Source organism: Salmo salar, chromosome ssa26, assembly GCF_905237065.1.
Source record: "Salmo salar chromosome ssa26, Ssal_v3.1, whole genome shotgun sequence".
Lineage (NCBI taxonomy): Eukaryota > Metazoa > Chordata > Actinopteri > Salmoniformes > Salmonidae > Salmo > Salmo salar.
Window position 1 is genome coordinate 52,292,351 of NC_059467.1, and position 16,329 is coordinate 52,308,679.

General features: G+C 47.8%; 1 protein-coding gene across 7 annotated transcripts in view; it reads right to left on the reverse strand.

Annotated features, from left to right (window-relative positions):
* LOC106588129 (FH1/FH2 domain-containing protein 1-like) overlaps positions 1–16,329 on the reverse strand; it is a 141,488-nt gene that overhangs the window by 36,182 nt on the left and 88,977 nt on the right. For 2 of the 7 annotated variants that reach the window (XM_045708614.1, XM_045708621.1), the window contains 4 exons: positions 11,195–11,317; positions 6,057–6,152; positions 4,100–4,129; positions 62–112 (listed from right to left, as the gene is read on the reverse strand). In XM_045708614.1, coding sequence (XP_045564570.1) covers positions 62–112; positions 4,100–4,129; positions 6,057–6,152; positions 11,195–11,317 — 300 coding nt within the window. The remainder of the gene's footprint in view (positions 1–61; positions 113–4,099; positions 4,130–6,056; positions 6,153–11,194; positions 11,318–16,329) is intronic. The other 5 variants (XM_045708616.1, XM_045708618.1, XM_045708617.1 and 2 more) reach the window with 5 other exon arrangements.

The following is a 16,329-nucleotide window of genomic DNA, read 5'->3' on the forward strand; positions in this document are numbered from 1 at the left end:
GGCTCCAAAGCAGGTCGGCCACCTCCCATCATGCAACATAACGTTCCATAACCGTACTTACTGAAACTTCCTGAGGACGGGCTTGTCCATATTAACATTACAGTCCTCTGGGCTGGGGAGAAAACATTAGTTTATACCTCTACAGTACATATCAACCAACACACTACCGTTTCATTAACAAAATGGCTGCTAATTAATCATACTGTAGTGTAGGAGAGAGATATATTCCAACTCAACACGAGGAAGTGGTAGGATACAGGAGAGAGAGAGATACCAACAACACGAGGCCGTGGTAGGATACAGGAGAGAGAGATACCAACAACACGAGGCCGTGGTAGGATAAGGAGAGAGAGAGATACCAACAACACGAGGCCGTGGTAGGATAAGGAGAGAGAGAGATACCAACAACACGAGGCCGTGGTAGGATAAGGAGAGAGAGAGATACCAACAACACGAGGCCGTGGTAGGATACAGGAGAGAGAGAGATACCAACAACACGAGGCCGTGGTAGGATACAGGAGAGAGAGAGATACCAACAACACGAGGCCGTGGTAGGATACAGGAGAGAGAGAGATACCAACAACACGAGGCCGTGGTAGGATACAGGAGAGAGAGAGATACCAACTCAACACGAGGAAGTGGTAGGATACAGGAGAGAGAGAGATACCAACTCAACACGAGGAAGTGGTAGGATACAGGAGAGAGAGAGATACCAACTCAACACGAGGAAGTGTCACATCACTCCGACTCGGTCTGATGACACCACAGGAGGGGAAAGGTCACGCCAACACCAATGTCCATAATAACATAAACAGTAACAACACTATACTGCAGTTAAGGACAATACTTATTCAGTAGGACATATATCTAGACCGTCCATACTAGAGTATAATCCAGCACTTAGTAATGTTTAATATATGGTAAACAATGGTTGAACATCCAAATAGATGGGCATGATAACCCTGGCCTCCAAGCTCCTCATACAGACAGAGAGCTGGCTGATGGATGAGACTATGAGCATGGTAACCCTGGTCTCCAAGCTCCTCATACAGACAGAGAGCTGGCTGATGGATGAGACTATGAGCATGGTAACCCTGGTCTCCAAGCTCCTCATACAGACAGAGAGCTGGCTGATGGATGAGACTATGAGCATGGTAACCCTGGTCTCCAAGCTCCTCATACAGACAGAGAGCTGGCTGATGGATGAGACTATGAGCATGGTAACCCTGGTCTCCAAGCTCCTCATACAGACAGAGAGCTGGCTGATGGATGAGACTATGAGCATGGTAACCCTGGTCTCCAAGCTCCTCATACAGACAGAGAGCTGGCTGATGGATGAGACTATGAGCATGGAAACCCTGGTCTCCAAGCTCCTCATACAGACAGAGAGCTGGCTGATGGATGAGATTATGAGCATGGTAACCCTGGTCTCCAAGCTCCTCATACAGACAGAGAGCTGGCTGATGGATGAGACTATGAGCATGGTAACCCTGGTCTCCAAGCTCCTCATACAGACAGAGAGCTGGCTGATGGATGAGACTATGAGCATGGTAACCCTGGTCTCCAAGCTCCTCATACAGACAGAGAGCTGGCTGATGGATGAGACTATGAGCATGGTAACCCTGGTCTCCAAGCTCCTCATACAGACAGAGAGCTGGCTGATGGATGAGACTATGAGCATGGTAACCCTGGCCTCCAAGCTCCTCATACAGACAGAGAGCTGGCTGATGGATGAGACTATGAGCATGGTAACCCTGGTCTCCAAGCTCCTCATACAGACAGAGAGCTGGCTGATGGATGAGACTATGAGCATGGTAACCCTGGTCTCCAAGCTCCTCATACAGACAGAGAGCTGGCTGATGGATGAGACTATGAGCATGGTAACCCTGGTCTCCAAGCTCCTCATACAGACAGAGAGCTGGCTGATGGATGAGACTATGAGCATGGTAACCCTGGTCTCCAAGCTCCTCATACAGACAGAGAGCTGGCTGATGGATGAGACTATGAGCATGGTAACCCTGGTCTCCAAGCTCCTCATACAGACAGAGAGCTGGCTGATGGATGAGACTATGAGCATGGTAACCCTGGTCTCCAAGCTCCTCATACAGACAGAGAGCTGGCTGATGGATGAGACTATGAGCATGGTAACCCTGGTCTCCAAGCTCCTCATACAGACAGAGAGCTGGCTGATGGATGAGACTATGAGCATGGTAACCCTGGTCTCCAAGCTCCTCATACAGACAGAGAGCTGGCTGATGGATGAGACTATGAGCATGGTAACCCTGGTCTCCTAGCTCCTCATACAGACAGAGAGCTGGCTGATGGATGAGACTATGAGCATGGTAACCCTGGTCTCCAAGCTCCTCATACAGACAGAGAGCTGGCTGATGGATGAGACTATGAGCATGGTAACCCTGGTCTCCAAGCTCCTCATACAGACAGAGAGCTGGCTGATGGATGAGACTATGAGCATGGTAACCCTGGTCTCCAAGCTCCTCATACAGACAGAGAGCTGGCTGATGGATGAGACTATGAGCATGGTAACCCTGGTCTCCAAGCTCCTCATACAGACAGAGAGCTGGCTGATGGATGAGACTATGAGCATGGTAACCCTGGTCTCCATGGTAATTAGAACATCGGAACAGAATGTGATGGTCATACCATTGTGTCATCATTGCGTTCCAAACCACCGCATCATCAGAAACAATTCCATGCAGCGATTGAAACCAATTCATAAAATGTGCAACGTACAGACATCACTCCTCCATTTCCTAGTTGCAAAAATTCTAATTGTTCCCCTAACTTCAGTTTATGTTGCAAGTCTAGTGTAGAGAATCATTGTACCATCTAAAACAGCTGTGAAATATATTTTCAATAACCAAAAATATTGTATTTTCAACTATTTGAAGCTGGTGTATAAAACCGAAAGTAAAAAGACGGAAAAACGGGAAGAAAATAAATAGCGCGAATAGAACAGATCTGCCGCTTCTTTGACTTTCAATGAGAATGACAGATCTATAACTCGTATTGCTATGTGAATTTGGTCACGTAAGCCAGAAAGTGACATAGTGCAGCTTTAAAAGAGAAGAGAGGGTTTAAACTACTGAACAGAGACAGAGGAAGGACAGGGAAAGAAAATAGCTGAAAATTGGAGCAGCGTAGCAAGCATTTTTACAATGTTGTTTCACCCGTTGCCAGAATCACTCTTGCTCCGTGTATTAAACCTTTTGCCCTATATGGTTCTACAAACAGAATGTGGTGTTACAATCATTTATATTGTATGTTATACCATAATTCAGCCTCAATGTGATGCTAGATACTGTACACAGTGACAGAATACGGTAAACCCTCTTTAGCTATAAAGCTAACGTACCAGAATACGGTAAACCCTCTTTAGCTATAAAGCTAACGTACCAGACTACGGTAAACCCTCTTTAGCTATAAAGCTAACGTACCAGACTACGGTAAACCCTCTTTAGCTATAAAGCTATGTAAACCCTCTTTAGCTATAAAGCTAACGTACCAGACTACGGTAAACCCTCTTTAGCTATAAAGCTATGTAAACCCTCTTTAGCTATAAAGCTAACGTACCAGACTACGGTAAACCCTCTTTAGCTATAAAGCTATGTAAACCCTCTTTAGCTATAAAGCTAACGTACCAGACTACGGTAAACCCTCTTTAGCTATAAAGCTAACGTACCAGACTATGGTAAACCCTCTTTAGCTATAAAGCTAACGTACCAGACTACGGTAAACCCTCTTTAGCTGTAAAGCCAACGTACCAGTGACAGCCCTCTTACATAAGGCCTGAATAGAAAAGTCTCTAATTGGGGATTTGAATTGACGGGCCCATCTGTTGGTTGTTGTCAGGAAGTCTGAACAGCGTGGCACCTCCCTCCCTCCCTTCTCATCCATGCTTCATCCCTCCCTCCCCCTCTTCCTCCCTCCATCCTTCCCTCCTCTCTTCCTCCATCTCGTTCCTGCTCTCTCTCTCTCTCCGTCTCTCATTCCTTTAAATGACTAACTATCATAATGATTTAAAATCAGAACGGCACCTCACAGAAAGTCACATTCTTTGGCCGTGCAGAGGGCTACTCACCAAACGGCACTGTGGCTGGCCTGCTCAGAGCTGCACAAGGAGAGGAAGAATGGACGGAGGGAGGGAGGGATGGAGGGGTGGAGGGAGGGATGGAGGGGAGGAATTTTGGGCAACCACAGCAGCAAGGAAAGAGATTGCAGCCAGACATTATGAAGGCGGAAGAGAGGAGAGAGGGAAGGAGGAAGAGGAGAGAGGGAAGGAGGAAGAGGAGAGAGGGAGGGAGGGAGGGAGGGAGGGAGGAGGGAGGGAGGGAGGGAGGGAGAGAGAGGGAAGGAGGAAGGAGGGAAGGAGGGAAGGAGGGAGAGAGGGAAGGAGAGGAGAGAGGGAAGGAGGGAGAGGGAGAGAGGGAAGGAGAGGAGAGAAGGAGGGGAGAGAGAGAAGGAGGGAAGGAGAGGAGAGAGGGAAGGAGAGGAGAGAGGGAAGGGGGAAGGAGGAGGAGAGGAGAGAGGGAAGGAGGAAGAGAGGGAAGGAGGGAAGGAGGAGGACAGGAGAGAGAGAGAAAGAGAGACAGAGAGACAGAAGAGGAAAGAGGGAGAAAAACATACAGAATGCGAGAGAGAATCAGAGACAAAGCTGACATGAATAGAGAGGAAAGTTAAGACTTGTAAATTCAGTACAAGATGACGTAGAGTCAATGTTACAGGACAGACAACGACCATCAGACATACTATTTATATTATCTAGCAGACAAAATGATGACGTCTCTTAAAATGTTTTCATGTCAGTGAGCAACGGAGGATAATAATAATAATATACTCCCAAACACCGGTGACAGTTATCAATAACAATGGTATATAACCCCACCCTGCTTTCACCATAATAACAGTGACCCTCAGCAGGTATATAACCCCCCCACCCTGCTTTCACCATAATAACAGTGACCCTCAGCAGGTATATAACCCCCCCACCCTGCTTTCACCATAATAACAGTGACCCTCAGCAGGTATATAACCCCCCCCACCCTGCTTTCACCATAATAACAGTGACCCTCAGCAGGTATATAACCCCCCCCCCTGCTTTCACCATAATAACAGTGACCCTCAGCAGGTATATAACCCCCCCCACCCTGCTTTCACCATAATAACAGTGACCCTCAGCAGGTATATAACCCCCCCCACCCTGCTTTCACCATAATAACAGTGACCCTCAGCAGGTATATAACCCCCCCCACCCTGCTTTCACCATAATAACAGTGACCCTCAGCAGGTATATAACCCCCCCCACCCTGCTTTCACCATAATAACAGTGACCCTCAGCAGGTATATAACCCCCCACCCTGCTTTCACCATAATAACAGTGACCCTCAGCAGGTATATAACCCCCCCACCCTGCTTTCACCATAATAACAGTGACCCTCAGCAGGTATATAACCCCCCCACCCTGCTTTCACCATAATAACAGTGACCCTCAGCAGGTATATAACCCCCCCCACCCTGCTTTCACCATAATAACAGTGACCCTCAGCAGGTATATAACCCCCACCCTGCTTTCACCATAATAACAGTGACCCTCAGCAGGTATATAACCCCCCCCACCCTGCTTTCACCATAATAACAGTGACCCTCAGCAGGTATATAACCCCCCACCCTGCTTTCACCATAATAACAGTGACCCTCAGCAGGTATATAACCCCCCCCACCCTGCTTTCACCATAATAACAGTGACCCTCAGCAGGTATATAACCCCCCCACCCTGCTTTCACCATAATAACAGTGACCCTCAGCAGGTATATAACCCCCACCCTGCTTTCACCATAATAACAGTGACCCTCAGCAGGTATATAACCCCCCCACCCTGCTTTCACCATAATAACAGTGACCCTCAGCAGGTATATAACCCCCCCCACCCTGCTTTCACCATAATAACAGTGACCCTCAGCAGGTATTTAATCTCCCGTCCCCCACCCTGACACTGATAAACAACCCCGTCTCTGGGAGGTTCAGTAACCAGAACTCACCTGAAGGTGTTCCCCTCCGTCTTGTTCCCTCGTTGCTCCGGGACCGTCTGGGGCTGCTGCTGCTTCTCAGGGCCAGCCAAGTCAGTAGGAGACGAGCTGAGGACGGACCGACGGGGAAAACACACACACACACATACACACACACACACAGAGGGGAGAGAGTTGAGGAGCAAGGGTTGCCAAGGCAGTAGCAGTACACAACACACACTTTGGGCTTCTCCACACAATAGTGTTTCCAGTTACTCCTCTGAGACAGGGCTCCAAAACAAGGGGGGGGGGGGGGGAGAGAAATAGTGTGTTTGTGTGTGCGAGTGTATGTGTGTGTGCGCGCCTCATCGTTTCTACTAGACAGAATAGTTGTAACTTCTTTTTTCCCAGCAGGCATTAGATTGTCAGTGTGTTTACTGTAAGCGTTCCAACATGATGTCAGTCACAGTGGAGGGTGTCCTTAGCTAGCTAGTGACTGGACTAGTATCTGGAGACATTGGTTTAGCTAGCTAGTGACTGGACTAGTATCTGGAGACATTGGTTTAGCTAGCTAGTGACTGGACTAGTATCTGGAGACATTGGTTTAGCTAGCTAGTGACTGGACTAGTATCTGGAGACATTGGTTTAGCTAGCTAGTGACTGGACTAGTATCTGGAGACATTGGTTTAGCTAGCTAGTGACTGGACCAGTATCTGGAGACATTGGTTTAGCTAGCTAGTGACTGGACTAGTATCTGGAGACATTGGTTTAGCTAGCTAGTGACTGGACTAGTATCTGGAGACATTGGTTTAGCTAGCTAGTGACTGGACTAGTATCTGGAGACATTGGTTTAGCTAGCTAGTGACTGGACTAGTATCTGGAGACATTGGTTTAGCTAGCTAGTGACTGGACTAGTATCTGGAGACATTGGTTTAGCTAGCTAGTGACTGGACCAGTATCTGGAGACATTGGTTTAGCTAGCTAGTGACTGGACCAGTATCTGGAGACATTGGTTTAGCTAGCTAGTGACTGGACCAGTATCTGGAGACATTGGTTTAGCTAGCTAGTGACTGGACTAGTATCTGGCTGGAGACATTGGTTTAGCTAGCTAGTGACTGGACCAGTATCTGGAGACATTGGTTTAGCTAGCTAGTGACTGGACCAGTATCTGTCTATATTGGTTTAGCTAGCTAGTGACTGGACTAGTATCTGGAGACATTGGTTTAGCTAGCTAGTGACTGGACCAGTATCTGGAGACATTGGTTTAGCTAGCTAGTGACTGGACCAGTATCTGGAGACATTGGTTTAGCTAGCTAGTGACATTGGTTTAGCTAGCTAGTGGCTGAACCAGTATCTGGAGACATTGGTTTAGCTAGCTAGTGACTGGACCAGTATCTGGAGACATTGGTTTAGCTAGCTAGTGACTGGACCAGTATCTGGAGACATTGGTTTAGCTAGCTAGTGACTGGACCAGTATCTGGAGACATTGGTTTAGCTAGCTAGTGACTGGACTAGTATCTGTCTGGAGACATTGGTTTAGCTAGCTAGTGACTGGACTAGTATCTGTCTGGAGACATTGGTTTAGCTAGCTAGTGACTGGACTAGTATCTGTCTGGGGACATTGGTTTAGCTAGCTAGTGACTGGACTAGTATCTGTCTGGGGACATTGGTTTAGCTAGCTAGTGACTGGACTAGTATCTGGAGACATTGGTTTAGCTAGCTAGTGACTGGACTAGTATCTGGAGACATTGGTTTAGCTAGCTAGTGACTGGACCAGTATCTGGAGACATTGGTTTAGCTAGCTAGTGACTGGACTAGTATCTGTCTGGAGACATTGGTTTAGCTAGCTAGTGACTGGACCAGTATCTGGAGACATTGGTTTAGCTAGCTAGTGACTGGACCAGTATCTGTCTATATTGGTTTAGCTAGCTAGTGACTGGACTAGTATCTGGAGACATTGGTTTAGCTAGCTAGTGACTGGACCAGTATCTGGAGACATTGGTTTAGCTAGCTAGTGACTGGACCAGTATCTGGAGACATTGGTTTAGCTAGCTAGTGACATTGGTTTAGCTAGCTAGTGGCTGAACCAGTATCTGGAGACATTGGTTTAGCTAGCTAGTGACTGGACCAGTATCTGGAGACATTGGTTTAGCTAGCTAGTGACTGGACCAGTATCTGGAGACATTGGTTTAGCTAGCTAGTGACTGGACCAGTATCTGGAGACATTGGTTTAGCTAGCTAGTGACTGGACCAGTATCTGGAGACATTGGTTTAGCTAGCTAGTGACTGGACCAGTATCTGGAGACATTGGTTTAGCTAGCTAGTGACTGGACTAGTATCTGTCTGGAGACATTGGTTTAGCTAGCTAGTGACTGGACTAGTATCTGTCTGGAGACATTGGTTTAGCTAGCTAGTGACTGGACTAGTATCTGTCTGGGGACATTGGTTTAGCTAGCTAGTGACTGGACTAGTATCTGTCTGGGGACATTGGTTTAGCTAGCTAGTGACTGGACTAGTATCTGTCTGGAGACATTGGTTTAGCTAGCTAGTGACTGGACTAGTATCTGGAGACATTGGTTTAGCTAGCTAGTGACTGGACTAGTATCTGTCTGGAGACATTGGTTTAGCTAGCTAGTGACTGGACTAGTATCTGGAGACATTGGTTTAGCTAGCTAGTGACTGGACTAGTATCTGTCTGGAGACATTGGTTTAGCTAGCTAGTGACTGGACTAGTATCTGGAGACATTGGTTTAGCTAGCTAGTGACTGGACTAGTATCTGGAGACATTGGTTTAGCTAGCTAGTGACTGGACTAGTATCTGTCTGGAGACATTGGTTTAGCTAGCTAGTGACTGGACTAGTATCTGTCTGGGGACATTGGTTTAGCTAGCTAGTGACTGGACTAGTATCTGTCTGGGGACATTGGTTTAGCTAGCTAGTGACTGGACCAGTATCTGGAGACATTGGTTTAGCTAGCTAGTGACTGGACTAGTATCTGGAGACATTGGTTTAGCTAGCTAGTGACTGGACCAGTATCTGGAGACATTGGTTTAGCTAGCTAGTGACTGGACCAGTATCTGGAGACATTGGTTTAGCTAGCTAGTGACTGGACCAGTATCTGGAGACATTGGTTTAGCTAGCTAGTGACTGGACTAGTATCTGGAGACATTGGTTTAGCTAGCTAGTGACTGGACCAGTATCTGGAGACATTGGTTTAGCTAGCTAGTGACTGGACCAGTATCTGGAGACATTGGTTTAGCTAGCTAGTGACTGGACTAGTATGTCTCTACTGTACCTCTATAGTACCTGTCCTCTACTGAAAACCTCCTGTCCAGGCTGACATCACCAGACAACATTATTGAACCTGTCCTCTACTGAAAACATCCTGTCCAGGCTGACATCATCTAAGAGAAATGATGGACTAAGTGTTTTTCTCCAGACCTGCTCAGCTGTGTTAAAGCACAGAGCAGGGTTTACGTCCCAAATGGCACCCTATGTAGTGCACTACTTTAGACCAGAGCCCAAAGGGAAAAGGGTGCCATTTGGGAGTCAATCCAGGAGAGCAGGGTACAAGCACTCTTCAGTGTGTTAAGACTAATCCTCTCCTTTCACTGCCACTTTAATTAGTCAGACCTCTGTTGTCCTCTGTTCTCAGAAAGCTTTAACGGACTTTACCACAGTAGAAACATGAGTGAGTGAATGAGAGAGAGATCCAGAGAGAGAGAGAGAGACACACAGAGAGAGAGAGAGACACACAGAGAGAGAGAGACACACAGAGAGACACAGAGAGAGACACAGAGAGAGAGAGACACACAGAGAGACACAGAGAGACACAGAGAGAGAGAGACACAGAGAGAGAGAGACACAGAGAGAGAGAGACACAGAGAGAGAGAGACACAGAGAGAGAGAGATCCAGAGAGAGAGAGATCCAGAGAGAGAGAGATCCAGAGAGAGAGAGATCCAGAGAGAGAGAGATCCAGAGAGAGAGAGATCCAGAGAGAGAGAGAGAGAGAGATCCAGAGAGAGAGAGAGAGAGAGATATCCAGAGAGAGAGAGAGAGAGAGAGATCCAGAGAGAGAGAGAGAGAGAGATCCAGAGAGAGAGAGAGAGAGAGATCCAGAGAGAGAGAGAGAGAGAGATCCACAGAGAGAGAGAGAGAGAGATCCAGAGAGAGAGAGAGAGAGAGATCCAGAGAGAGAGAGAGAGAGAGAGATCCAGAGAGAGAGAGAGAGAGAGAGAGAGATCCAGAGAGAGAGAGAGAGAGAGATCCAGAGAGATCCAGAGAGAGAGAGATCCAGAGAGAGATCCAGAGAGAGAGAGATCCAGAGAGAGAGAGAGAGAGAGAGATCCAGAGAGAGATCCAGAGAGAGAGAGATCCAGAGAGAGAGAGAGAGAGATCCAGAGAGAGAGAGAGAGAGAGAGATCCAGAGAGAGAGAGAGAGAGAATCCAGAGAGAGAGAGAGAGAGAGAGATCCAGAGAGAGAGAGAGAGAGAGGAGATCCAGAGAGAGAGAGAGAGAGAGAGATCCAGAGAGAGAGAGAGAGAGAGAGAGAGATCCAGAGAGAGAGAGAGAGAGAGAGATCCAGAGAGAGAGAGAGAGAGAGATCCAGAGAGAGAGAGATCCAGAGAGAGAGAGAGAGAGAGAGAGAGATCCAGAGAGAGAGAGAGAGAGAGAGATCCAGAGAGAGAGAGATCCAGAGAGAGAGAGATCCAGAGAGAGAGAGATCCAGAGAGAGAGATCCAGAGAGAGAGATCCAGAGAGAGAGATCCAGAGAGAGAGATCCAGAGAGAGAGAGATCCAGAGAGAGAGAGAGAGAGATCCAGAGAGAGAGAGAGAGAGATCCAGAGAGAGAGAGAGAGAGATCCAGAGAGAGAGAGAGAGAGAGAGAGAGAGAGAGAGAGAGAGAGAGAGAGAGATCCAGAGAGAGAGAGAGAGAGAGATCCAGAGAGAGAGAGAGAGAGAGATCCAGAGAGAGAGAGAGAGAGAGATCCAGAGAGAGAGAGAGAGAGAGATCCAGAGAGAGAGAGAGAGAGAGATCCAGAGAGAGAGAGAGAGAGAGATCCAGAGAGAGAGAGAGAGAGAGAGATCCAGAGAGAGAGAGAGAGAGAGAGATCCAGAGAGAGAGAGAGAGAGAGACAGAGAGAGAGAGAGTGATGGAGGTGTAGTCAGACCTGCTTGCTGCTGGAGAGGCAGAAGGAGCAGGTTCCTCAGAGATGGAACCAGCCTTGTTAAAGAGCCGTGACCTCCTACTGATTCCCAAGGCAGACATGTGGTGACTGAGGAATGATCGCCCCCTAGTGGCACAGCCAGGACAGGACAGGACAGGGAGAGAGAGGACAGGGGTAACAACCATGGTTTCATCACGGCTGCTTATCAGATGGTACCCTATTACCTATATAGTGCACTACTTCTGATCGGGGCACTATATAGGGAACAGGGTGCCATAGGGCTCTGGTCTATAGTAGTGCACTATATAGGGAATAGGGCTCTGGTCTATAGTAGTGCACTATATAGGGAATAGGGCCCTGGTCTATAGTAGTACCACTATTTAGGGAATAGGGCTCTGGTCTATAGTAGTGCCACTATATAGGGAATAGGGCTCTGGTCTATAGTAGTACCACTATATAGGGAATAGGGCTCTGGTCTATAGTAGTACAACTATATAGGGAATAGGGCTCTGGTCTATAGTAGTACCACTATATAGGGAATAGGGCTCTGGTCTATAGTAGTACCACTATATAGGGAATAGGGCTCTGGTCTATAGTAGTGCCACTATATAGGGAATAGGGCTCTGGTCTATAGTAGTACCACTATATAGAGAATAGGGCTCTGGTCTATAGTAGTACCACTATATAGGGAATAGGGCTCTGGTCTATAGTAGTACCACTATATAGGGAATAGGGCTCTGTTCTATAGTAGTACCACTATATAGGGAATAGGGCTCTGGTCTATAGTAGTACCACTATATAGGGAATAGGGCTCTGGTCTATAGTAGTACCACTATATAGGGAATAGGGCTCTGGTCTATAGTAGTGCCACTATATAGGGAATAGGGCTCTGGTCTATAGTAGTGCCACTATATAGGGAATAGGGCTCTGGTCTATAGTAGTACCACTATATAGGGAATAGGGCTCTGGTCTATAGTAGTACCACTATATAGGGAATAGGGCTCTGGTCTATAGTAGTACCACTATATAGGGAATAGGGCTCTGGTCTATAGTAGTACCACTATATAGGGAATAGGGCTCTGGTCTATAGTAGTACAACTATATAGGGAATAGGGCTCTGTTCTATAGTAGTACCACTATATAGGGAATAGGGCTCTGGTCTATAGTAGTACCACTATATAGGGAATAGGGCTCTGTTCTATAGTAGTACCACTATATAGGGAATAGGGTACCATATATTTCAGACACCGAGAAAACGGTTAACACCAAATGAGAAATCAAGGAGGCAGACAGACCCACAACCCCAGGCAGGCGGACAGACAGACAGGCAGGCGGACAGACAGACAGGCTAGAGGACAGACAGGCTAGAGGACAGAGAACAGCAGCAACAGAACGTAGATGCACAATGGAGACGCAAAAAAAAGAGACAAGTATTTAGGAGAAAGGAAACATGTTGATTTACTACGCTGCTGCTTCACTAGCTGCTTCCAAACAGGCTGCTGCTTCACTAGCTGCTTCCAAACAGGCTGCTGCTTCACTAGCTGCTTCCAAACACGCTGCTGCTTCACTAGCTGCTTCCAAACAGGCTGCTGCTTCACTAGCTGCTTCCAAACAGGCTGCTGCTTCACTAGCTGCTTCCAAACAGGCTGCTGCTTCACTAGCTGCTTCCAAACAGGCTGCTGCTTCACTAGCTGCTTCCAAACAGGCTGCTGCTTCACTAGCTGCTTCTAAACAGGCTGCTGCTTCACTAGCTGCTTCCAAACAGGCTGCTGCTTCACTAGCTGCTTCCAAACAGGCTGCTGCTTCACTAGCTGCTTCTAAACAGGCTGCTGCTTCACTAGCTGCTTCTAAACAGGCTGCTGCTTCACTAGCTGCTTCTAAACAGGCTGCTGCTTCACTAGCTGCTTCCAAACAGGCTGCTGCTTCACTAGCTGCTTCCAAACAGGCTGCTGCTTCACTAGCTGCTTCCAAACAGGCTGCTGCTTCACTAGCTGCTTCCAAACAGGCTGCTGCTTCACTAGCTGCTTCCAAACAGGCTGCTGCTTCACTAGCTGCTTCCAAACAGGCTGCTGCTTCACTAGCTGCTTCCAAACAGGCTGCTGCTTCACTAGCTGCTTCCAAACAGGCTGCTGCTTCACTAGCTGCTTCCAAACAGGCTGCTGCTTCACTAGCTGCTTCCAAACAGGCTGCTGCTTCACTAGCTGCTTCCAAACAGGCTGCTGCTTCAGTACGGACACGTTCTCTAAATTTGCAGAACAAACATCGGCTGAATAAAGCTGTTCATTTATCTGCACAAAGAGCGCATGGAAGCACATTCACCCAATCAGCCCTCTACAGCAACAAAACAGGCATACATAAAGTCCTAGAGAAACCATGACAACATGCTGGTGTACGGCCTGCAGGTCATCCTACCATGACAACATGCTGGTGTACGGCCTGCAGGTCATCCTACCTACCATGACAACATGCTGGTGTACGGCCTGCAGGTCATCCTACCTACCATGACAACATGCTGGTGTACGGCCTGCAGGTCATCCTACCTACCATGACAACATGCTGGTGTACGGCCTGCAGGTCATCCTACCTACCATGACAACATGCTGGTGTACGGCCTGCAGGTCATCCTACCTACCATGACAACATGCTGGTGTACGGCCTGCAGGTCACCCTACCTACCATGACAACATGCTGGTGTACGGCCTGCAGGTCACCCTACCTACCATGACAACATGCTGGTGTACGGCCTGCAGGTCACCCTACCATGACAACATGCTGGTGTACGGCCTGCAGGTCATCCTACCATGACAACATGCTGGTGTACGGCCTGCAGGTCATCCTACCATGACAACATGCTGGTGTACGGCCCTGCAGGTCACCCTACCATGACAACATGCTGGTGTACGGCCTGCAGGTCACCCTACCATGACAACATGCTGGTGTACGGCCTGCAGGTCATCCTACCATGACAACATGCTGGTGTACGGCCTGCAGGTCATCCTACCATGACAACATGCTGGTGTACGGCCTGCAGGTCACCCTACCATGACAACATGCTGGTGTACGGCCTGCAGGTCACCCTACCATGACAACATGCTGGTGTACGGCCTGCAGGTCACCCTACCATGACAACATGCTGGTGTACGGCCTGCAGGTCATCCTACCATGACAACATGCTGGTGTACGGCCTGCAGGTCATCCTACCATGACGATTAGCTGATGAGATCAACTGGGTAAATAATGTGACAATTCACACGGTTTTGCTGCGCATGCACACACACAGAGATACACACACACACAGAGATACACACAGAGATACACACACACACACACAGAGATACACACAGAGATACACACACACACAGAGAGACACAGACACACAGACACACACAGAGACACAGACACACACAGAGACACACACAGAGACACAGACACACACAGAGAGACACACACAGAGATACACACACACACAGAGAGACACAGACACACAGACACACACACACACACAGAGACACAGACACACACACACACACAGAGACACAGACACACACACACACAGAGACACAGACACACACACACACAGAGACACAGACACACACACACAGAGACAGACACACACACACAGAGACACAGACACACACACACAGAGACACAGACACACACACACAGAGACACAGACACACACACACAGAGACACAGACACACACAGAGACACAGACACACACACACACAGAGACACAGACACACACACACACACAGAGACACAGACACACACACAGAGACACAGACACACACACACACAGACACAGACACACACAGAGACACAGACACACACAGAGACACAGACACACACACACACAGAGACACAGACACACACACACACACACAGAGACACAGACACACAGACACACACACACACACACAGAGACACAGACACACACACACAGACAGAGACACATAAATTGATGGGGACTAGCTGATTACAGTAAATCTAACTCCACTAGCTTAGGGTCCACATTGTGACTGTCATAATCACTACAGTATAGTCTGAACCACAGGATAGGTAACACTGGCGAGGGACAGACAGCTGCCTTTGGCCTGATGATCCATAACTATACTGCCACACTGCCATCTAAAAACACATGGACAACATACAATTACTGAAGTCAAAATGACTGGCTAGAGGCTTTAACAGTGAACTATGAGGACTGGCCAGAGGCTTTAACAGTGAACTATGAGGACTGGCTAGAGGCTTTAACAGTGAACTATGAGGACTGGCTAGAGGCTTTAACAGTGAACTATGAGGACTGGCTAGAGGCTTTAACAGTGAACTATGAGGACTGGCTAGAGGCTTTAACAGTGAACTATGAGGACTGGCTAGAGGCTTTAACAGTGAACTATGAGGACTGGCTAGAGGCTTTAACAGTGAACTATGTGGACTGGCTAGAGGCTAGAGGCTTTAACAGTGAACTATGAGGACTGGCTAGAGGCTTTAACAGTGAACTATGTGGACTGGCTAGAGGCTTTAACAGTGAACTATGAGGACTGGCTAGAGGCTTTAACAGTGAACTATGAGGACTGGCTAGAGGCTTTAACAGTGAACTATGAGGACTGGCTAGAGGCTTTAACAGTGAACTATGAGGACTGGCTAGAGGCTTTAACAGTGAACTATGAGGACTGGCTAGAGGCTTTAACAGTGAACTATGAGGACTGGCTAGAGGCTTTAACAGTGAACTATGAGGACTGGCTAGAGACTTTAACAGTGAACTATGAGGACTGGCTAGAGGCTTTAACAGTGAACTATGAGGACTGGCTAGAGGCTTTAACAGTGAACTATGAGGACTGGCTAGAGGCTTTAACAGTGAACTATGAGGACTGGCTAGAGGCTTTAACAGTGAACTATGAGGACTGGCTAGAGACTTTAACAGTGAACTATGAGGACTGGCTAGAGGCTTTAACAGTGAACTATGAGGACTGGCTAGAGGCTTTAACAGTGAACTATGAGGACTGGCTAGAGGCTAGAGGCTTTAACAGTGAACTATGAGGACTGGCTAGAGGCTTTAACAGTGAACTATGAGGACTGGCTAGAGGCTAGAGGCTTTAACAGTGAACTATGAGGACTGGCTAGAGGCTTTAACAGT